The 25,254-nt window shown below is 33.3% G+C and overlaps 1 protein-coding gene across 1 annotated transcript in view; it reads right to left on the bottom strand.

Moving 5' to 3' along the window:
• LOC143237624 (developmentally-regulated GTP-binding protein 2-like) overlaps positions 1–23,085 on the bottom strand; it is a 54,007-nt gene extending 30,922 nt beyond the window's left edge. The window contains exons 1-8 of the mRNA XM_076477085.1: positions 22,919–23,085; positions 21,441–21,526; positions 20,602–20,673; positions 18,872–18,961; positions 8,969–9,029; positions 8,407–8,497; positions 1,434–1,535; positions 1,122–1,210 (exon numbers count right to left, since the gene is read on the bottom strand). Of these exons, the coding sequence (XP_076333200.1) occupies positions 1,122–1,210; positions 1,434–1,535; positions 8,407–8,497; positions 8,969–9,029; positions 18,872–18,961; positions 20,602–20,673; positions 21,441–21,526; positions 22,919–22,982 (655 nt within the window). The 5' untranslated portion in view covers positions 22,983–23,085. The remainder of the gene's footprint in view (positions 1–1,121; positions 1,211–1,433; positions 1,536–8,406; positions 8,498–8,968; positions 9,030–18,871; positions 18,962–20,601; positions 20,674–21,440; positions 21,527–22,918) is intronic.
• Between the last annotated feature and the right edge of the window lie 2,169 nt (positions 23,086–25,254).

Genomic DNA, 25,254 nt, shown 5'->3' on the forward strand with positions numbered 1-25,254 from the left:
AATTCAAGGCCAAAGTGGTGTGTTAGGATTGGACCCTTCAACCACCAGGATCCTCTCCTCCCCTTCACGGGTTGCTACGCACAGCAAACACGTGGGTGGATGTTTAAGTCCCAGAGGAGGTAAACTGACCACATACAGGAATCCACACTGAGGGGCACTAACGTAGGACAAACTACAACAACAAGGTACTGTACTAACGTAGGACAAACTACAACAACAAGGTACTGTACTAACGTAGGACAAACTACAACAACAACGTTCTGTACTAATGTAGGGCAAGCCACAAAAAGAACAAATACTCATGTAACGGCAAACCACAAAAGAAAATACCATATTCATGTATGATAAACCACAACAACAAATGATATCGTGGGACAAATCACAACAAGAAAAATACTATATTCGTATACAACCGTAAACGACCAACCAAAACAAGAAAAACTACTATACTCCTGTATGACAAACTACAACAACAAATGATACTGTACTCATCTCATACAAGCCACAACAACAAAATATACCATACTAATGTGGGACAAACCAAAACAAGAAAAAATACTGTACTCATGTACAACAAAGTACAACAACAAAGATAATGTACTCCTGTAAGACAAACCACAATAACAAAAGATATTGTACTCATGCAGGACAAACCACAACAACAAAAGATAATGTACTCCTATAGGACAAACCACAACAACAAAAGATAATGTATTCATGCAGGACAAACCACAACAACAAAGATATTGTACTCGTGCAGGACAAACCACAACAACAAAAGATATTGTACTCATGCAGGACAAACCACAACAACAAAAGATATTGTACTCATGCAGGACAAACCACAATAACAAAAGATATTGTACTCATGCAGGACAAACCACAACAACAAAAGATATTGTACTCATGCAGGACAAACCACAACAACAAAAGATAATGTACTCCTGTAGGACAAACCACAACAACAAAAAGATAATGTATTCATGCAGGACAAACCACAACAACAAAAGATAATGTACTCATGTATTATCAACTACATCAAAAGATAGTCTTATAGTATCAAACTACAATATCATAGGATAATGTACTAACATGGTATCAATTACAATATCAAAGGATACTGTACTCATGTAGTATCATTTGAACAAGTTTCTCATCACACATGGTCAGAGCACATGTTGAATTAAATGCAATACCTCCAGCTTTTTTTCTCCTATACATATACATAGAAAATGGATAGATTTTATATACAAATTATTCTAAATTTATATGGAAATGTTTACTATCTTTCAAATCTCTATGAGAAATAAAAAAACCTTGAATAATACAATTTATTTTACTTTAGTACCTAACAGCAAAACATAATATGGTTGATATAACAATGAAATTCAATCTTTAAAAACAAAAACAATAAAATAGTAATGCACGAAAGCTCTATAATATTCACTGTAATGGCACAAACCTTAAAATAGATATTAGGCTTACTTTTGTTAAGCCTAATTCCTACACTCTCCAACTCTTTCTCAAGCAGTTTCCTGAAACAAAATATTTAACAGTATTAAACAAAGCCTCTTCCCATAACAATTTAGAAAACTATAACAAAAAAAACTTGTTTAAGAAAAAGATATGTGAATTTTAATAACTTGCCCATTCATTTTCTACAGAATGTTGGTCAGTGCAATAGAGCAGTCATTTTTAAACTGCTAGAATAGAGAGAAGGCAGTTAGTCAACACTACTTACTGCTAACTGGGCTATCCTTTTCTCACAAAAAACAAGGATTTGACTGTCACTCTTATACTGCACCCATGACTCCAAAAATCAGAGCTCAATTTTGTGTTAACAGACTTTACAGTCCAAGCATCCTAACAACAACAACACTGTGCTTTGATCAACACATTTAATAACAATAAAAGAAGATTAAAACACATTTTAATAAGCAATACATATGTACATGTGTGTGTACTGCAGTAAGATATAATGACCAATGATGCTACTTTACAACCAATATACATTTTGTACACAACAGCAAGGTTTTGTGGGTGTGTTAAAGAATCATTACCATAACAAGCTAAAATTTTAATAAAATGGATGCACACAAGTTCATATTATCTAACGGAATACATACAAGAACAGAACAAGAACTTTATCAAAAATGAAAACATACAAATTCATATTAACAAAGAAAATACATACAACAACAGGCTAAAAACTTTATGAAAAATAAAAACATACAAATTGATATTATCTAACTAAATACATACAATAACATACTAAGAACTTTATGAAAAATGAAAACATACAAACTGATATTATCTAACTAAATACATACAAGAACATGCTAAGAACTTTATGAAAAATGAAAACATACAAATTCACATTAACTAACAAAATACATCCAAGAACATGCTAAGAGCTACAGGAAAATTGAAAACAGGCAAATTGATATTATGTTACTAAATACACACAAGAACATGCTAAAAAATTTATAAAAATAAAAACATACAAACCGATATCATCTAACAAAATACAAGAACAGGTTAAGAACTACATGAAAGTTTACATTCTCCTATATGAACAATGTATGTCCAGTAATATTTACCTCTTCTCACAGTTTAGCTTTATCCCAATAAAGGTTTCTCCTCTCTTCCCATCAAAACATTGGTATGAATTATGGCTCACTTTTTGTAGAATTTATGCACCACTATATTACCAAAAGCAAGATTAATTTTGCGATTCCTTCCACCTGTATCAACAAGTCCTCTAAACCACATCTGTATATAAGCTCATCAACAAGTCCTTTATAACACATTTGTATATAAGTACATCGACAAGTCCTCATAGCACATTTGTATATAAGTACATAAACAAGTCCTCATAACACATTTGTATATAAGTACATCGACAAGTCCTCATAGCACATTTGTATATAAGTACATCGACAAGCCCTCTATAACACATCTCTATAAGTACATCGACAAGCCCTCGATGATACATCTCTATAATAAGTACATCGACAAGCCCTCAATGACACATCTCTATAATAAGTACATCGACAAGCCCTCGATGACACATCTCTATAATAAGTACATCGACAAGCCCTCGATGACACATCTCTATAATAAGTACATCGACAAGCCCTCGATGACACATCTCTATAATAAGTACATCGACAAGCCCTCGATGACACATCTCTATAATAAGTACATCAAGCTCTCTATAACACATCTGTATGTAACCTCATCAGAAAGTCCTCTATAACACGTATATATAAGTTCATCAACAAGTCCTCTATAACACATCTGAATGTAAGGTTGTCAACAAATTTTCTATAACACATCTGTATGTAATCTCAACAAGTCCTCATAACACATCACTATATAAGCACATCACAAGCTCTCTATAACACATCTGTATATAAGCACATCACAAGCTCTATATAACACATCTGTATATAAGCACATCAAAAAGTCCTCTATAAAACATAAGTATATAAGCACACCAACAAGCCCTCTCTAACTCATCTGTATTTCAGCACATCAACCAGCCCTCTATAACACATCTGTATGTGTAAGCACACCAACAAGTCCAATATAACACATCTGTACGTGTAAGCACACCAACAAGTCCTCTATAACACCTCTCTATATAACAACATAAAAAAGCCCACTATAACACATCTCTATATAAGTACATGAACAAATCCTCTATAACACATCTGTATATAAGCATATCACCAAGCCCTCTATGACACATCTGAACATGAGCACATCACGTCCTCTGACACATCAAGTCCTCTATGACACATCTGTACATGAGCACATCAACAAGTCCTATGTAACACATCTCTATATAAGCACATCAAGTTCTACCTACCATATCTATATATAACCAGATCAGCCCACTATAACACATCTCTATATAAGTACATGAACAAATCCTCTATAACACATCTGTATATAAGCACATCTGCATATAAGCACATCAACAAGCCCTCTATAAAACTTCTGTATCTAAGCACATCAAGTCTTTTATAACACATCTATATGTAAGCATACCAAGTTCTCTATACCACATCTGTATATTAGGACATCAACAAGTCCTCTATAACACATCTGTATATAAGCACATTAACAAGTCCTCTATAACACGTCTCTATATAAGCACATTAACAAGTCCTCTATAACACGTCTGTATATAAGCACATCAACAAGTCCTCTATAACACCTCTGTATCTAAGCACACCAAGTTCTCTATACCACATCTGTATATAAGCACATCAATGAGTCCTCTATAACACATCTGTATATAAGCACATCAATGAGTCTTCTATAACACATCTGTATATAAGCACATCAATGAGTCCTCTAACACATCTGTATATTAGGACATCAAGTCTTCTATAACACATCTGTATATAAGCACATTAACAAGTCCTCTATAACACGTCTGTATATAAGCACATTAACAAGTCCTCTATAACACGTCTGTATATAAGCACATCAACAAGTCCTCTATAACACCTCTGTATCTAAGCACACCAAGTTCTCTATACCACATCTGTATATAAGCACATCAATGAGTCCTCTATACCACATCTGTATATAAGCACATCAATGAGTCCTCTATAACACATCTGTATATAAGCACATCAATGAGTCCTCTAACACATCTGTATATTAGGACATCAACAAGTCCTCTATAACACATCTGTATATAAGCACATTAACAAGTCCTCTATAACACGTCTGTATATAAGCACATTAACAAGTCCTCTATAACACGTCTGTATATAAGCACATCAACAAGTCCTCTATATATAAGCACATCAACAAGTCCTCTATAACACGTCTGTATATAAGCACATCAACAAGTCCTCTATAACACGTCTGTATATTAGCTCAACTTTACCAATTTTGATTCACTTTGTAAACACTGGTAAAATTACCACACCTCAACACAAGCCATCATGAGGAGGAAGAGTGGGATACATCCTCTCACTCTTTACCTTGTATCCTATAATGACAAGATGGAGGGGACAATATGGGTGTAATACAGGCAGAAAGTGACTATATCGAAAAACAGATGTGATGTAGTATAGCACATCAATGGGGTCTGCACTAGTACTTGAACATATATGCCCTTTGCCTGGATAATACAAATTCACTGGCTTCAGTGTCTAAACTAAAAAAATGGGTGATAACGGCCAACTGGCTCTAATGTCTGAACTAAAAACATGGGTGGTAATGGCCAACTGGCTTCAATGTCTAAACTGAAAAACATGGGTGGTAATGGCCAAATGGCCTCAATGTCTGAACTAAAAACTTGGGTGGTAATGGCCAACTGGCTTCAATGTCTAAACTGAAAACTTGGGTGGTAATAGCTAAACGGCCTCAATGTCTTTAAACTAAAAACTTGGGTGGTAATAGCTAAACGGCCTCAATGTCTTTAAACTAAAAACAGATGTTTATGGCCAACTGGCTTCAATGTCTAAATTGAAGAAACATGAGTAGTAATGGCCAATTGGCTTCAATGTGTCTGACCTAAAAAACTTGGGTAGTAATGGCTAGACTAACACTGTAAGAAGGGACATATAATGATGGACATCTATTCCACAACTGGTTCTCCCTGCCATAGGAGATACATCTGGTCTGGAAATATTGTATGTGCACACAAGAGTCATCCAAGCCCCTATGATGCAGACAAACTCACAAGTCTCATCGCTGAAATCCTAGGGCTTTTGACCCAAAGCTAAATCCAAATTATAGTGGCAAAGGCATGTGGACTGTAGTAAGATATCACTATGTTCTAGTAACACAATATTAAGGGAACTAAATCAGAAAGATACAGAATGTTGCATGTTGAGCCATTAGAACTGTAAGCAATAAGCAACACAAAAGAAGACAAGTCCTCACCCCAACTTGAAGAAGCACAAAATACAACAAATCGAACTCATAATTATGGACAAAGGCACTCAACCTGAAGTTACAAAATATTGCTTGTAAGCCACCAGAATTAAAAAGAAAAGGCAAGCAACACCCAAGTGAACAAATCCTACAGAAGTGCATAAGCTATGAAAACAAACTTGAAATTATGGAGCCATTCATACTTTACTCAACCTGTATAAAACAGCCTGGGATTACAAACCCAAATCCTAACTTTTCAACCTGAGAGGGAACGCAAAATCCCTTCTGCTCCAGAATTACGAGGAGGAAGTAGAACAAACAAAGTTCAACCTATGGCACAAGAAGTGACACTCCACGTTCGATATTACAAGGAGTCTAGGACCCTCTTCCATGATCACTGAAATAAAGAAAATGATTATCAAGAAGGACCATGCACAATCTAATTGGAGAGCAGAGACACCTCTGAACTGAAATTAAAAGGAGACTCCCGTATAGGGTTGTCTTGTTCCTACCATACATTCAGGGTTATTGGTAGGTGAGTGCACAGCTTCACCCATTTCTCCTTGAGTAGAATAAAGCATCACTGAGAAGAAATAACCTCTATCCACAACTCCAGCAAATGGAAACTCGAAGTGGTAGTGGCTCCCATGCTCCACCAGAAGAAATGGGGAGGAGAATATTGAGGAGCCCCGAGGAGCAATGCTTCAGAAATAGTGCAATATGTGAACCATGTTCTTTAGTTTGAAAAACACATTTGACCATGATTTATTTAATGAAGGGATCGAGGAATGTGCAAAATCCTATTTAGTCCATTACTGGTGATCCATATAGTCCATGACTGGTGACCCAGTGGTGCAACTATAGCTCTGTACCACATGGAAAGAACATGATGTGATCTTATGGTACACTCCCATCTCTGCAGGGCTTATTGCTACCAGGAAGATTAATGACTGGTCAACTGGTAGCTAGAGCACAATTTAAAAATATCTAATGCAAATGAGGAAAGGATTCCTGAAAAGGAAGACACAAAAGATATTAAGTCACTCAATGTTGTTGTAGTAAAATAAACAATAAACAGAAGAAAAACAGGTCTCAAAGAATAAAACCATAGTAGCGACACTGAAGAGAAATCAACAATAATCACATTGGACTGTCATTGTAATTTCTGCTATTTACCAAAAGTGAATAAGAAATGATAACAAGAAGCTTATATATATGGATCTGATGTAGAGGTAGCATTAAGATAGGTAAAGAGAGTAAGAAGATCAAAATCTCTATAGGTTACGTGACGGGGGGGGATATAAAGTCAGGAGCAAGCTTAGAATTCACATCAACACTTAGATTACGTGACGGGGGATATAAAGTCAGGAGCAAGCATAGTATAATTCACATCAACACTTAGATTACGTGACGGGGGGGATATAAAATCAGGAGCAAGCATAGAATTCACATCAACACTTAGATTGCGTGACGGGGGGATATAAAGTCATGAGCAAGCATAGTATAATTCACATCAATACTTAGATTACGTGACGGGGGGATATAAAGTCAGGAGCAAGCATAGAATTCACATCAACACTTAGATTACGTGACGGGGGATATAAAGTCAGGAGCAAGCATAGTATAATTCACATCAACACTTAGATTACGTGACGGGGGGGATATAAAATCAGGAGCAAGCATAGAATTCACATCAACACTTAGATTACGTGACGGGGGGATATAAAGTCATGAGCAAGCATAGTATAATTCACATCAATACTTAGATTACGTGGACGGGGATATAAAGTCAGGAGCAAGCATAGAATTCACATCAACACTTAGATTACGTGACGGGGGATATAAAGTCAGGAGCAAGCATAGAATTCACATCAACACTTAGATTACGTGACGGGGGGATATAAAGTCAAGAGCAAGCATAGAATTCACATCAACACTTAGATGGGCAGACAAAGTGTTAGCAAAGGTGTGTTTTGGAATCATAATCTAACAAAATCCACACCAGAACAAACTGAGATTTCCAGTTCAGAGCAATGTCAATTCTTATTACCCAAGAGAGATAATGTTACCAATAATCACAAAAATGAGAAAAGTTTGAGCATCTAAACACAAAAATTTTAATGGGTCACTTTAATCACTTGTGTATCCATATAGTTTGTTTTCTTTTATTTACACTACATATAAAATGCATGTCTTAATTATACAGGTTTAAAAACAAGTTTTTGATTAATTTAATCTCTGCTGAATTTTATTATAAACAAAAAACACAATTATACTCTTTCTGTATACCTTTCATATACATTCCACTACTTTCAGCTGTTTCACATATTGGTACTAAGATCTGTCTCGCTACACATTAAGATTTCTGTGCTATAAGACTTATAGGTCACTACAGTGAACATCCAGCAATGTTAACACTTCAAAGTTGTTTTATTTTTTTTATAATATGTCATTGTCACAACAATCTTCAGCACAAATATTAAATAAAAACATGAATCAAACCTTTGGATTTCACCTTTAGTAGCATCCAACATCATTAGCACCAAATCAGCCGTGCGTGCTACTGCAATTACTTGACGTCCCCTACCCTTTCCTACACAGAAAGTGTTTAAATACCATCAAGTATGAAGTAGTTTACTTAAAATATTGAGAAACTAACTACATGAACTCAAACTGTTTACTTACAGCTATAACACCTAAACAGTGTTTACTTGTCTTACAAACTGAAAGTTCATATGGTACCTGCACCTTGCAGTTTTCTTAATAATTAAATCTGTAAACATATTATATTTCTCCCACTCAAACTGAACAATCAGTAAAGTTATAAACATCTTAAACTGGTTCCATTCAAACCAAGAGAAGTGGTGTAAGATATTTACTAATGCTGTAAACACCTTACACAACCAATAGTAATGCTGTAAACACTTAAACATTCAGTAAAGCTACATGTAGGCTACAATATACAACAATTACACCCTTCATTAACAGAATACAATAGTTTCCAGAATATATGACAATAACTCATCATATAACACTTCTGAAATTATCTTTATGAATGGCTTACCTTGAGAAGCACCTTCTATGATTCCAGGCAAATCTAGAAGTTGTATATTGGCACCTTCATACTGTGTTGAATAGGAAAAAAAATCATAAAATCTACAGAAATGTGTAGCACTCTTTCAATTATTTTAGGATCATGCACCAAAACAAATAATAAAATTTAAGGAGGATACAGAACCCAGTATTTTACTATTCCAGTAGAGAACTATAACTGATGTACTGGCCACTGGAAATGGATAATATTAATGATCTTGTAAAGCTAGAGAACACATGTTGTTATAAAGTGACATCTCACTCTCCAGTTGTTTAGATAAAACAAGAGTTGGAACATTTCAAATATAGTTATATTTCAAAATATTAGAAATCTGTACTTCTAATGATATCAAACAGAAGAAATGACAAGCAACTCACTTTAAACAGAATATCATTTCTATGGCAACAGATTAAAACCAAAATTAATGAAAAACTAAATGTGGTCAATTTTACTACAAATAAATGACTGGCCCATGTTTATGTTTGATAGTGTAAAGTCATACTAACAAAAAACAGATTTATCTATTAGAAATTACGGGAAATTTTCATAAAATTTCATATATATTAAATCAAACCTTTTGTGTCCATTTAAGATAAAATAAATATGAAACAGGAATCTTTTGGATACCTGTTTAACCTTTGATGGAGATTTTCATTGAAGAATGAAAACTTCTGAAGTGCTTTACCTGATGATGCACTGTAGGCACTTTTCTTTAATTCTGTTTAAGCTTATGTTGGGCACATATACTGTGCTTTTTAATGGGCAGGTGGCTTTCAATTATTTCCCACTTTTACTTCTCTTTTTAAATATGGATTTTCTGTGCTACACTCAATCAGAGCTGTCTACATATCTAAGTGTATGTTTTTCTGTGCTACACTCAATCAGAGCTGTCTACATATCTAAGTGTATGTTTTTCTGTGCTACACTCAATCAGAGCTGTCTACATATCTAAGTGTATGTTTTTCTGTGCTACACTCAATCAGAGCTGTCTACATATCTAAGACAAAGATTCTCATTCACATACTCCAGACTTAATAAATTTAACATTTTCTAACCTGAAAATGTTATTTCCTTCTTACCTCTAGCATTCAGTTATTTTTTACATAAATTCATGGTATGTGATGATATCACCTTGCAACAAAAGCCCTCCGCCACAATGAGGGTGTCACAATCTTCTGTGAAGTAACTTCTCTATACACTTGCACTTGTGATAACTTTATTCTTGAACAAGGCAAGATAAAAAAGTGCACAAGATTTGGGGAAAATAGGCTGGAATGTATGAAGAAGCCAGTATTTATTGAAAATATAATTTCAGATTAGGAAAGTTTTAATCTCCAATACAACAAATCACCTCTCACAAAGAAATGCTAGAATCCCACTTTGAAGTGAGTAGAGGAAGCCAGTGCAAAAAGTAAACCTATATGAGCCCAATTCAAAAAGTGCCTGAAGGGAAAAGCCCATGAAATGTGACATCTGATAACAAGAGCATCAAAGGGATATACACCTGTGGCAGACTGCATCTCAACTTCACCAAGGTGTTCTCTTCTCTATACAAAATGAAAGGGAGGGAAGCATCGTGAAGTAGGTGGAACATGATCAAGAACACATGCACAAAACAGTCAGTAAATCAAGAAGTGTAGCGAGATTAGGGCTCACTCAAACAGCATGGTGTGTGCTACTGGACATACTATGGCTGCAAAAGAAGGACAAATCAGTTGTGTAAGGGATGACCCATATCACACTGACAGTGTTACAACCAACCAAATGAACACATGCACAAAACAGTCAGTAAATCAAGAAGTGTAGCGAGATTAGGGCTCACTCAAACAGTATGGTGTGTGCTATTGAACATACTATGGCTGCAGAAGAAGAACAAATCAGTTGTGTAAGGGATGACCCATATTACACTGACAGTGTTACAACCAACCAAATGAACACATGCACAAAACAGTCAGTAAATCAAGAAGTGTAGTGAGATTAGGGCTCACTTAGACAGTATCGTGTGTGCTACTGGACATACTATGGCTGCAGAAGAAGGACAAATCAGTTGTGTAAGGGATGACCCGTATTACACTGACAGCGTTACAACCAACCAAATGAACACATGCACAAAACAGTCAGTAAATCAAGAAGTGTAGTGAGATTAGGGCTCACTTAGACAGTATCGTGTATGCTACTGGACATACTATGGCTGCAGAAGAACAAATCAGTTGTGTAAGGGATGACCCATATTACATTGACAGTGTTACCATCAACCTACTTCTTATCTTATTTTGCTAAATCCAACTAATAAGGATTTTCCATGGTACACCATTACAGTGGTTAGGAACTGGTATATAACAAGGATCTCCCATTCTTCATTCAAAGAGGGGCTGGTAATGTTGTTAGGAGATCTAAAAAAAGTGTGCAAATTCCCATTGGACTGCCAGCCAGAAATGGCTGGGGACAGTGTAATAAGTGACCATGAAACCCTATCTTTTAAAAGCTATCAAGCATAAATCAACCTCACTTTCAAGGTGCTAGCTTTTTCTAAGGTAATCCATGGAATTGGTATGGTCTGTACCAAACTGAGTAAATTCACCATGAATATGCTTCTAGTGATCTAACGAAATACTCCATCTTATGGTGGAAACTGGTAGAGCCAGATTCTGAATACTATCTATTATCCTGATGATGATGAAATTATGATTTGGGGATATAAACACAACTTTAAGGAAATACCAGACAACTGGAAGAATCCTGTTTTGTAGAATGACAACTGGGTGAAGCTAAAATCCTGCAGCATATTAAAAAGCCAGTTTATGAAGATAATGAATAACAAACATCCAGTTAGGGTAAAAGAGAGAAATGACAGTTGTCTTCCCAAACAGCAGAAGCCTTAGGAAAGAAAAACTAGTCCAGGCAGAGGAAGACATAGGTGCAGTGGAAGAGAATGTGAGAGGGCATTAACCACAAAGACTTTCAAATGACAGTGACTGGAAGAGAGGAGGAAGGATGAAAAAAGTTTTGAGAAAAAGATAATCAAATAAAATAAGCTTCAATGAGGCACATTAGAATGTGTTCAAAACCATATTGAGATCCTACTCGGGCATGGCAGTTAGGCAAGGAGGTTAGTAAAAAATAAAGTGGAATACAGTAGAGACAACAGGCAAAGAAAATGCTTTGGTACCTGAAAAGGTGAAATATACTGGACAAAGGCTGCCTGATAACCAATTACAGTGTAAACTGGCAAACCATGGTCAGACAGACAAGTAAAAAAGGCATACAGTAGCCAACAACAAGATAGCCATGAGAAAAGGAGTAACATATGGACCAATAACAAAAAATCTGCCAATTTCATTGACAGACAGACATAGTGGAAGAGAAAAAAGAATGCTGCACAATCACAGAACCCAGATGGATGATATTCCTTGTTAAGAAATGTAGATATAAAGTTGAAGCAACAGAAAGAGAAGATTAGGTAGAAAATGTGAAGATTTGGATGCCAAGCAAGTAACCACAGAAAACTAAGACTCGGATATCCAAAGAGGTACCCTCAGTAGGACTTTAAAACAAGTGTTGTTTATCAACACAAAGAACTGAGGAAAGAAGATAGGCATACAGAAAAGGGTTAGAACAACTCAACCTGAGAACACTGATAGTCAAAGCTGAAGAATGAGGAACAGAGAACATGGAGTAGAAAGTAACAGCAAAGGTATCTACAAGAGGTATGCCCAACTGAGAATCTTCTGCCAAGTTCATAATTCCCAGCATACAACAAGTACCAAGAAAAACCCAGTGTAAATGAATCTAGAATAGTATGTCCAATGTCAAAAAACAAAAGGTACTGGGTTGTGTTCATAAGAAACAGCCATGAAATTGTAGGAATGAATCACATGTGTGGGTGGTAATGGAATACCCAAAATAGTATTGACACAGTTCAGTAACCTTGACAATTATTCAAGTACAGGAAAGGGCAGGTTCACAATTAAGGAAAGTGAAACTTAAGAAAGAATCCATTGATCTTACAAGGTCCACTACAGGAGGCACGTGTGCGTGTCCCCCCAAAGAAATAAATGGTTCCATGAAAGCTATAGTCCCCATGAGCAAAAGAACCTCTTGTGCAGAATAAGAAGTAAAAATCTTGGTGACCAAACATTCCATAGCTCACAATCAAATGGGAGAAGGCTGAGTTCAACCAAGACTAGAACTGAAAATGATGTCAAGATATACCAAATATTGAGTGGACATGAAAAACAACTTGGATATCTTGACAAACAGCCTCCTGTATACAAAGAGAAATGTCAGAAGAGGATACTGCCTGGAAACAAGCTAAGAGTAGCCAGCTGACCATTTCGGAGTGGAATCTCAGTCCCAGGCCATGAAAGTGCCAAGAGAAAGTCTTCATCACTCAACTGAATTCACAAGAATCCAGTGTTATGACAAAGGGAAATGGAGGGAATTGAAAGACACAATTCCACTGGACTTATCATAGAATACATCAGGAAAATGGTGTGATCAGAACGTGGAGGAAGGTGTTCAATTGTATTAACCTTAGTTATCCACAGCAAAGGTGAAAAGAACCAGTAGACAAAAAAAGAATCTTCATCTGAAATCATGAAATGACCAAATATTAGTTGAAAGAAGAAAGGTCAATTACCAGATGCCAATCCCCAATCTTCTTGGGATACACAAAGAGATACAAGTAAAACAAAGAAAAGTGTCATATACATTCTCAAAAGATCTGATACTACAACCTCAAGATTCCAAAAATGGGCCAAGTTGGAGAAAAGAAGGAAGGAAATGGAAAGAGGATAGAGGGGAGAGACCAAAGAGCAGAGCAGAGTGACCAAAAGTCAGTGAAAATAGACAACAGGATAATCACCAATAAGACATGCAATGAATCTGATGAAAGGTAGGGGGAAGATGAGAAGAAGAAGAATGTCTGGAAGGTAAAAATGGGAAGATCAGGGGCAGACTAAACTGGATAAGTAGCATCAGTAGAATTGCAAGGTTATGAAAGGTAAGAAATGAGTTAAAAGAGAGCTGATGTCAGGCTTTTGGCTCTGGACTGCAATGCATCAAGAACACTACCAAAGACATCAAGTTGAAGAAATAAACCCTGATGGATGTCATGCAGGTAAGAAATATATTCTAACCCAGCAGCAAAAGAACTAAGTAAATAATATTTTTGGGCCACCTTGGGAATGAGATAAACCTCCCCTGAAAACCCTTCTCAAACAAAATGAAGTATCTCAAATGCAAGGTGTATGAAGAACAAGCACTACAGGATAGGGGTGAATAAAATATGAAGATGCAAGAAATGAGCATCAGATAACAAGACAGAACACAAGAGGTCTGCTTCCCAAGCAGAAAATACAGATCCAATGAATGAAAATCTAAAATGGAAAGATAGCTACAAGCATGAGAACAAAGAAGAATGAGACATGTTGGTCCATGTGTGAAACTGTTCTAGAAAGGAATAAGCATTACATCATTAAGGTTTAGGATCATGAAACAAAGAATAAAAGAAAAACAGCCAGTAGAGAGGTGCAGAGAGGAACTTCGGATGGAGAGAACACGTGATCTGATTCATCACCCTCCTGTTCAATATCGCACTTAAAAGAAGGCACATTGCTCAACAGTCAACAATATTTCCAACACCACAGTAGAAATATGGCTTGTTTGTGTAACATTATCACCTATACAGGAAGAAGTAAAAGTCAGTGCCACTTGAGAATTCATCAGAAGAATTAAAGCTTTTGAAACAAAAGCTAAAGCAAATGAACATCAAAGTTTTGTTAACAAATGAAAACCTCAAACTGAACTCAGATGAGAAATTTTAACTTGATTCGTTTAATATAATTTTGAAGAAAATAATAATGTTCTCACAAGTGCAAGTCCACAGAGTCACATGAAGATTGTACTGCCCTCCTATTGGTGAAGAACTTTTGTTGAATCTGCCCTCCTATTGGTGAATGATATCATCCACAAGTGCAGTTCACATTAAAAATCACTTTGAGTGAAGTTAGCTCAAACCCAGTGGAATGCATATGGGTGAAAAGATAGGTGTTATTGTCTTGGGAACATAGGGTCATTCCATATCAAATCATCCAGATTTTGGAAAATTTTCCAGGTGACCCCCCTCAGAATGCCTTGAAGAAATTCACATGTGTTCATCCACTCATATAATGAAAACTTGCCAAAGATTAGATCAATATCTCTAAGAGTTTCTGATTTACAGCCCTGTAAAATTTAATTAATTTATTTTGTAATTTTAGTGAATTCATTTTCTGGCAACTTTGGCTGCTTAAAGCTGCAAGAGTAATGGTGGTAGAAGGCTGAAATTTGTTACACTGGATGAATTAATCTCACAGAATTCAAAAACGGTCTCAAACCAAGTTTATCTCTCTTAGGATTTTCATAATGAGGTTGAAAAAATCAGCTGGAAACCCAAAATTGTAAAAAACATTTGTTTATTTAACAAGCCTTAGCTCTAAGACTTAATATGATTCAAAGTTGAATTTTGTTTTTAAATTTCCTATAATATATCAGTTGATAAATCAGCAATTGTTGTAATTAAAATTCTATTAGATCTCCTGTAAAATAATGTAGTTGCATGCAACTTTTTATGATTTAGCTAAAAATAGCCCTACTTCAGGCCACAGTTTGACCATGTCACCAGTTATTCAGCCTTTTCAGATTTTTACCATATATTCTTACATCTCTAAATATGATCGACAATAAAAATCAGGATGGTGTTCAACCTAATTTTTGAGTTATAATATTTTAAAGTATCCTCTGACCATACATTGTTTACTTGACAAAAAATTCAGGTGTGTTACTGTGTACAAACACATCCATTCAATTTTAAAATAATTTATGAATCCCATTGAAATATTCTAATCAGACTTTACCATATATTCTTACATCTCTGAACATGATCTTCAAAAAAATCAAGGTTGTGTAAAATAATAAATTATCAAATTTTAAGTGTCTGTGATATGTAACATTGGGCAAAGGACCACATTCAGGGCATTCAGTTTTTTCTTATCAATCAGGAATCAGTGCTGCAGAATTGTGTAAAGTTTGATCTACTTGAGCACTATGAAAAAATACAAAACTGTGGCAGGTATTAGGTCACATCATAACTTTATTCTACCAACAAATTGTACATGAGAAGGTGATGATCTGTACACAGTTGTAACTGTTGGTAGTAGCAGTGAAAATGATGCTGCAGCAGCTCAAATAGGGTCTAATGAGAGCAATGACAATTATCAGTCAGGGAAATATGTGGCATGCATATACGATCATGAATAGTATGTGGGAAACATAAAAGATAGATCAGATGAACATTCCGATGTGTTATTTATGAAGAAATCAAGAAATGAACTGTTCCCATGGCCTGCAAGGTCACGTAAAGATGAAAGTTGGATTCCTTTCCAACATATTCTTTGTCTGATAAGTGCACCTACCGTGCAAGGCAGTAGTGCTCGCCTCTATGTTCTAAGTCAAAGTGATCTCAATATAACCAAACTCAAATTTTAGAAATTTATTCAAGCTGTCTGAACAAATCAGTGTTTATTTGATGTTGTTAAGGCTAATTTATTGCCAAAGTAGTTTTTGAAACATTTCATTGTCACGATTATTGCAGTTTGATATGACTATAATTTTTCTCAGTTATCCTCTGTTGTAGCACTATGTTTTTTGTGTCTGATTTATCTTTGTATGTATTATATTATGAATCTTAAACTCAGCCATATATGCGTAACTGTAATGCATACACAATATATTTGCATTGCCATGTGATCTAACTAGTTATGTCAATAAACTTGTTCAGAAATGAATTAATTCTTTCTTGTTTCTTACAACTTCATTATATAACATTGTAAAAGGCTGGTTAGAATATTTCAGTGGAATTCATAAAATTCTGACAGGTATTTTTCAAAATTATATGGATATATTTGCACACAGTAACACACCTGAACTGAATTGTTTTTAAATAAAAAATGTATGGACAGAGGATACTTTTAAAAATTATAACTCAAAAAGTAGGTTGAACACCACCCTGATTTTTATTGTGGATCATATTCAGAGATGTAAGAATATATGGGAAAAATCTGAAAAGGCTGAATAACTGGTGACATGATTAAACTGTAGCCTGAAGTAGGGCTATTTTTAGCTAAATCATAAAAAGTTGCATGCAACTACATTATTTTACAGGAGATCTAATAGAATTTTAATTACAACAATTGCTGATTTATCAACTGATATATTATAGGAAATTTAAAAACAAAATTCAACTTTGAATCATATTAAGTCTTAGAGCTAAGGCTTGTTAAATAAACAAATGTTTTTTACAATTTTGGGTTTCCAGCTGATTTTTTCAACCTCACTATGAAAATCCTAAGAGAGATAAACTTGGTTTGAGACCGTTTTTGAATTTTGTGAGATTAATTCAGTCAGTGTAGCAAATTTCAGCCTTCTACCACCATTACTCTTGCAGCTTTAAGCAGCCAAAGTTGCCAGAAAATGAATTCGCCAAAAATAACAAAAAATTAACTAAATTTTACAGGGCTGTAAATCAGAAACTATTAGAGATATTAATCTAACCTTTGGCAATTTTTCATTATATGGGTAGATGAGCACATGTAGATTTTTTCAAGGAATTCTGTGGGGGTCACCTGCAGCCCCCTGGATGATTTGACATGGAATGACCCCATAGCTTCTCTGTGACAGACTTCAAACTCCGAGTTTTCTACATCTAAAACGTGAATTCTAAGTAGTAACTTCACAAACAATTAGTTTTATACATACCTAAAACATGGCTACTCTGTAGTGACTTCAACTGTTATTCAGAGCCTTATACATATCTAAAACATAGCTACCCTGTTGTAATTTCAACTATTAATCAGACCTTTATACATATCTAAAACATGGTTACTCTGTAGTAATTGCAACTGTTAATCAGAGTTTCAAACATACTAAAAACATGGCTACTCTGTAGTAACTTTAACTATTAATCAGAGCTTTATAACATATCTAAAAAGGCTGATCTGTTGTAACTTCAACAATTAATCAAAGCTTTATACATATCTAAAACATTGCTACTCTGTAGTAACTTCAACTATTAATCAGAATTTTATACGTCTAAAACAAGGCTTATCTGTAATAACTTCAACAATTAATCAAAGCTTTATGCATATCTAAAACATTGCTACTCTGTAGTACCTTCAACTATTAATCAGAGTTTTATACATGTCTAAAACATGGCTTATCTGAAGTAACTACAACTATTAATCAGAGCTTTATACATATCTAAAACATGGCTTATCTGTAGTAAGTTCAACTATTAATCAGACCTTTATACATATTTAAAACATGGTTACTCTGTATTAATTGCAACACATCTAAAACATTGCTACTATGTAGTAACTTCAACTATTAATCAGAGCTTTATACATATCTAAAGCATGGTTATTCTGTAGTAAGTTCAACTGTTAATCAGAGCTTTATACATGTCTAAAACATGGCTTATCTGTAGTAATTTCAACTGTTAATCAGAGCTTTATGCATGTCTAAAACATGGAATATCTGTAGTAACTTCAACTATTAATCAGAGCTTTATACATATCTAAAGCATGGTTATTCTGTAGTAAGTTCAACTGTTAATCAGAGCTTTATACATGTCTAAAACATGGCTTATCTGAAGTAACTTCAACTATTAATCAAAGCTTTATACATGTTTAAAACATGGCTCATCTGTAGTAACTTCACATCTACTTAGATGTCTACATATCTGACACAGTTTTTCTACAACAGACTTTACATATTTATTTAGTGTTAACAATAAGAAAGTACAGTTCTATAAATTGATTTCTTCATGTTACTAACCTGAATAACTCCAGGAATACAGGTCAGTGTTGTAAACTCATATGCTGCTGATTCACTGTGGGTATCTGTCAGTGTGTTAAGCAGAGTAGACTATGCAGAGAGAAGAATGCATGATAACAGACGTTTCCCACACTCAAACACTTTCACACATCACTGACATACAACTAACATAAAGCAACATGACTGACATATGAATCAGAAGTCATGCAATATGACTAACGCACAAATTATAAACAATGAAACATGACTAAGAAACATATAAGCAAAGCAACTTGACTAATAAATCTTAAATAATGCTATATTACTAACAAACAAATTATAAGTAAATAAAACATAATTAATAATAAATTGTAAGTACTAAAACATTGGTTAACAAACAACTTAAGTAATAATACATGACTAACAAACAAATTATAAGTAATAAAACATGACTAACAAACAAATTATAAGTAATGAAACATGAGTAACAAACAAATTATAAGAAAATAAAACATAATTAATAATAAATTGTAAGTACTAAAACATTGGTTAACAAACAACTTAAGTAATAATACATGACTAACAAACAAATTATAAGTAATAATACATGACTAACAAAAACAAATTATAAGTAATAAAACATGACTAACAAACAAATTATAAGTAATGAAACATGAGTAACAAACAAATTATAAGTAAATAAAACATAATTAATAATAAATTGTAAGTACTAAAACATTGGTTAACAAACAACTTAAGTAATAATACATGACTAACAAACAAATTATAAGTAATAAAACATGACTAACAAACAAATTATAAGTAAATAAAACATAATTAATAATAAATTGTAAGTACTAAAACATTGGTTAACAAACAACTTAAGTAATAAAACATGACTAACAAACAAATTATAAGTAATAAAACATGACTAACAAACAAATTCCAAGTAATAAAAACATGATTAACAAATTATAAATAATAAAAACATGATTAATAAAATTATAAAAAAGAAACATAACTAACAAACCAATTATAAGTAAATAAAACATGATTAACAAACAAATTATAAGAAAATAAAACATAATTAACAATAAATTTCAAGTAACAAAAACATCATTAACAAACAAATTTCAAGTAACAAAACATCATAAACAATCTACAAGTAAAGAAACATGATCAACAAACAACTAAGTAAACAAACATGACTAACAAACAAATTATAAATAATGAAATATGAGTAACAAACAAATTACAAGTAAATAAAACATAATTAACAATAAATTTCAAGTAACAAAAACATCATTAACAAACAAATTATAAGTAATGAAACATGAGTAACAAACAAGTTATAAGTAATGAAACATGAGTAACAAACAAATTATAAGAAAATAAAACATAATGAACAATAAAATTTAAGTAACAAAAACATCATTAACAAACAAATTATAAGTAACGAAACATGACTAAAATATCATTTACTGGTATTGCAACACAACTAACACACACATTATAAGTAATGCTAACTTTTATGATGCATATTTTCTGTTAAAAATGATTTCAATTATGAAATCATCTGTTTAAAATTATTTCAAAACTGTCACTACAATATCATTTTAAAGACCAAATTAACTACATTGAAAATTTAGTTTTATTTAACTAAATGCAAGCTACAACTATTTTAATATTAATTCTTTCTTTAAACACAAGTCTTCTTTAATTTCTTTGATGTTAAACATGAATTTTCTTACCTTCCCAACAGATGGAAACCCAATAAGTGCTACACGAGCATCACCTGATTTCATAACATCAAAACCTTCCCCCTAAATGAAGCACACAGAAACAGATTTTGATTTCTTCCATACACAGCAGACTTCTTGTTCATAAATGTCAATAACCAGAAAAATGGAAAAAAATGATATGTACATACACACACAGATATCTGATATAAAATTTTTGAAAAACACTGTCTTTTTAATTGAAGCAAATTAAGCCATTTCTTGTCATCATAAACATTATAATCAATTATTATTATACAATAACAAATATTTATATTTTTTTACATTAAGTAACACAAACATAAATCAACACAATTCTCTCCAGTCCATGGTGATTGTAAATTATCCCCTAGTAACAATTCACAACTAAAGGCCTGAAGAAGAACTCAGTCAAAGCTGTCTATTTGGTCTATGTTGATCATAAAGTACCAGCTAGTACTGATTCACAACTAAAGGCTTGAGGAACTTAGCCAAATATAACTGTTTAGTTTGTGATGATCATGTCAGTACAGATTCACAATTAAAGGCTTGAGGGACTTAGATATATCTGTGTAGTCTATAATGATTCACAACTAAGTGCTAGAAAAAAATACCAAGCAGCACAAATATCATCCTAACACAAAGAAAATTGGCTGGAAATGTCCACAAAGTTTCATCAAAACACAGAAAATACAGATTAAGATAAGATCAACTATTCTAAAAGAACTGGAATCAGAATATATTCATTGTGAATATAAGGCACAAGTTGAACAGTATAAATCTATATCAGTATTATCAATGTGATACAACTAATCATATAGATGTATCCTCACCTTTTCTTTTTTTCCAGAAGGTTCAATCAACTGAGCACGATATTTTGCTAGTTTAGCTTTCAGAACCCCCAGATGGTACTCAGTTGCTATGAGAACAAAAATATAATTTTATTGATGAACCCTCCAAAGGTTTTTATTTATACTGTGACAATCCTACCACCCATATCAGCTACAAATAGCTTGTATTATTTCAAGGAAAATAAAAGATTTCATGCACTGTTTTCAAAGTCATGCTATTTCAATGGTTAATAATAATCATTGCTCTGTTTAATCACAAAACAAATACCTTTTTCTAGCACAAGAACTGCTATTCACATGGCAATGATAATAGTCTAAGTAGTCAACAGGCACAGTATGTCACTAACGTATCAAATTCTTTATTTTTTAATTTATTAACATCAGTTGTGTTATCACAGGGTTGATATATCTAATCTATCATAATGTTAATTCAACACTGTTTTATAAAACTAAACATTAAAAAACAAGTAAAACACTCTTGTAAACATATTCTCAGAACTAAAACATGCACTTAAAGAGGAGATAAAAGTGAAAGTAGTACGAGATTTTATATAAATTGAGTGAATGCTGAAAGTCAGCATTTATCTGTTAAAATATAATTATGCTTAAATTTTGACAAAAGTATATCGGTCCTAGTTCATCCAAAGTAAGATCTGCTAGAACAGTAGATGTTGCAATCATATATTGCACAGTATGTGCATTCATAACCCAAACTGTATTGTGCTATTTCACACAACTTTCATGTGTCAGAATTTGCTTAATTTCTTCAAGTTTTGCATTACTGGTTGATACTAAAAGATGTTGATTCTGCACAATGAACTAATTATACATAACAGATCAATTTTTCATAAGAAGTTAAAATGTAGATGTACTCTACATAAACTGACCAGGTTTTACAGTCCAAAGCAGAACACCTAAATCAGTTTGAATGTTAATATATGAAGATAAAAGATATTATACAAGGGCAGAACAAATCTTACATAATCATAGTATAGCAGTGCCTACCTTTATTAATTTTGATAATATGGGACATTTAAGTTCATTATATTCCAAAGCATGATATTTTCACATCCTCTAAGGCTTCTGGAGGATAGCAGATGGACCGTATGTTAATTTGTATCGAAACTATAACTGTATTTTTAATTTATTAAAGAAAAATGACACATTCTTAGTACTAACCAGTTTCGCAAAAGTATTCGGAACCTTCAAACAGTAAATTATGATTCTCCACTTGTTTATTTGCTTTGCAGTGTGATTGTGAAATATTACGTATAAATTTACAGTGTATTTTAGAACAACTACTACTAATATTAGTAATAATATAGTTAATAGTTGTATTACTATTAATTACTAATACTAGTAGTATTAATAGAACTTAGAAGTGTTAATATTACTATTAGCATCGTAAATCGTATATTAACTACATCGTAAATGTCCTTTACATTTTACATTCGACGTACCTTTATTCTTTTGGGTACGTGTGATTTCTTTTTCAATTTCACTTATTTTATCAAGAATCCCCATTTTTACCTTAAATGTATCAAACTACTATCACCCTCTAATAATTAATCTCAAAAACAACTTATCGCCAGTTATAGTACACTACCACACAGAAATAATAACGCGGCCTCTGGTGTTCACAAAAATAATCACAACTTCAAATACTAAAATACATTATTTATGGTGGTTGTTTTTTCTTCACGTAATTTTTATTACAAAAAAATGCATTTAGTATACACTGCATCTTGTAAAAACAATTACAAAACTTTAAACAGTTAATGAAGAGAAATGTTGCTTCAGCTAGTAATAGCTCACCGTATAGTATGTAGAACACAATATCTCAGATACATCTATACACCACGCTACATTCTGTAGAAATAATAAATAACAAAACCTAATAATTAAAACTAATTGTCCGTAGAGAGCTTTGAAACATACAATAATTAAAGTAACGCTACTTAGGTGTGTGTATCTATAAATATGTATACTTGAATAAATGCCAATATTAAAAGGTAAAACTGTCTTTTAATAATCACAAAATTAATCACAACTTCAAATACTAAAATACATTATTTATGGTTGTTGTTTTTTCTTCACGTAATTTTTATTACAAAAAAATGCATTTAGTATACACTGCATCTTGTAAAAACAATTACAAAACTTTAAACAGTTAATGAAGAGAAATGTTGCTTCAGCTAGTAATAGCTCACCGTATAGTATGTAGAACACAATATCTCAGATACATCTTTACACCACGCTACATTTTGTAGAAATAATAAATAACAAAACCTAATAATTAAAACTAATTGTCCGTAGAGAGCTTTGAAACATACAATAATTAAAGTAACGCTACTTAGGTGTGTGTATCTATAAATATGTATACTTGAATAAATGCCAATATTAAAAGGTAAAAACTGTCTTTTATCAAAGGAAATTCTCTATAAAACATTAAATGTTACTAATTAAATTATTAAACAAACTCAAACATTACGTTTCACAAAATTTTTTCCAAGATTGGATAAATGTTTGCTATTCAAGAATATCTTTACGACGTGATATGTCTTTAGTTTGTTAAAAATAAAAGATAATCTGAAAGACAGGAAGAAATAACTCATTGAATATTTTACAATAGTAGACAATAATTAGTTTTACGGTTTAGTAATATTACTTTGACTTGCATTTCTTGTATTAATAAACAAAAGTAAAAACATACATAATACCTAATATCTAAGATAAAATTAAATTTATTAATAAGAATCAATTTTAGACCGCAGTCAAACCGGGAATACTTACAACTGATGCTATTGTGATGTACAGGAATATATTATGTTTTCTACATGCTTTAGCAATATTGAGATTATTGCAATTTTCGGTTTTTAGTTTCCCTGCTGTAATCATAACAGTAGAGTAACATTTTAACTCATCTATCCCGCCTTATTCATAATGTTAAAATGAACACTAAAAATATCAAATCCTTCCTTTATCAATCAAATATATATGAAGCTTTCCCTTAAACTCCAGTGAATTAACTGCATCAGCCATATTTGATCCAATGGGCAACCATGTTGTGAGAAAAAAAAAAACTGTATTAGCTGAAGATGTAACCTGCCCTGCTAAAATTTATACTTGTGTCCCCTAGTCTTACCACTCTCACCATTTAATATGAGAAAAAGATGAGGCGTCAACTCTATTCCCTAAACAATCTTAAACAGCTCAAACAAATCCCCTTTAGTTATTCTTTTTGGCCCGGTGGTTAAAACACTCGACTCGTAATTCGAGGGTGGCGGGTTCGAATCCCCGTCACACCAAACATTCGCGCCCTTTCAGCCGTGGGGGAGATATTATGTGACGGTCAATTCCACTATTTGATGGTGAAAGATTGATCAAAGCAGGCCTCTTTTCTTTCAGTGCAACATTCAAGCCCTCTAACTTTTGATAATAGAATTCTGATATAATCGTTACATTGAGTGGCAGCAACACAAAGTGAACCACACCAATAATATCACACCAAACGCTTAACAAGACTTTCTTAGGGTGGAAGTCCATTTTTAGCTGTACATTAGCCAGTGTACCTGCACTGAACCATTGTCTGTGGCACTTAACAATTTCATAAGATATCCATTTTTCATCTCTAGTCACTAACCTGCCGAAAAAAAGTGAGTTACATTAACGAGAATGCAGAGAAGTGCAAATTTCCGTTATTGCTCTGAGGTTGGCTTCTATAAAATCATGGGTGACCCATTTTCCACGTTTTGACACCTTTCCAAGTTGTTTCAGATGACGGTGAACTGTTGTG

The sequence above is a fragment of the Tachypleus tridentatus genome, chromosome 13 (genome assembly GCF_004210375.1).
Source record: "Tachypleus tridentatus isolate NWPU-2018 chromosome 13, ASM421037v1, whole genome shotgun sequence".
Taxonomy (NCBI): Eukaryota; Metazoa; Arthropoda; class Merostomata; order Xiphosura; family Limulidae; genus Tachypleus; species Tachypleus tridentatus.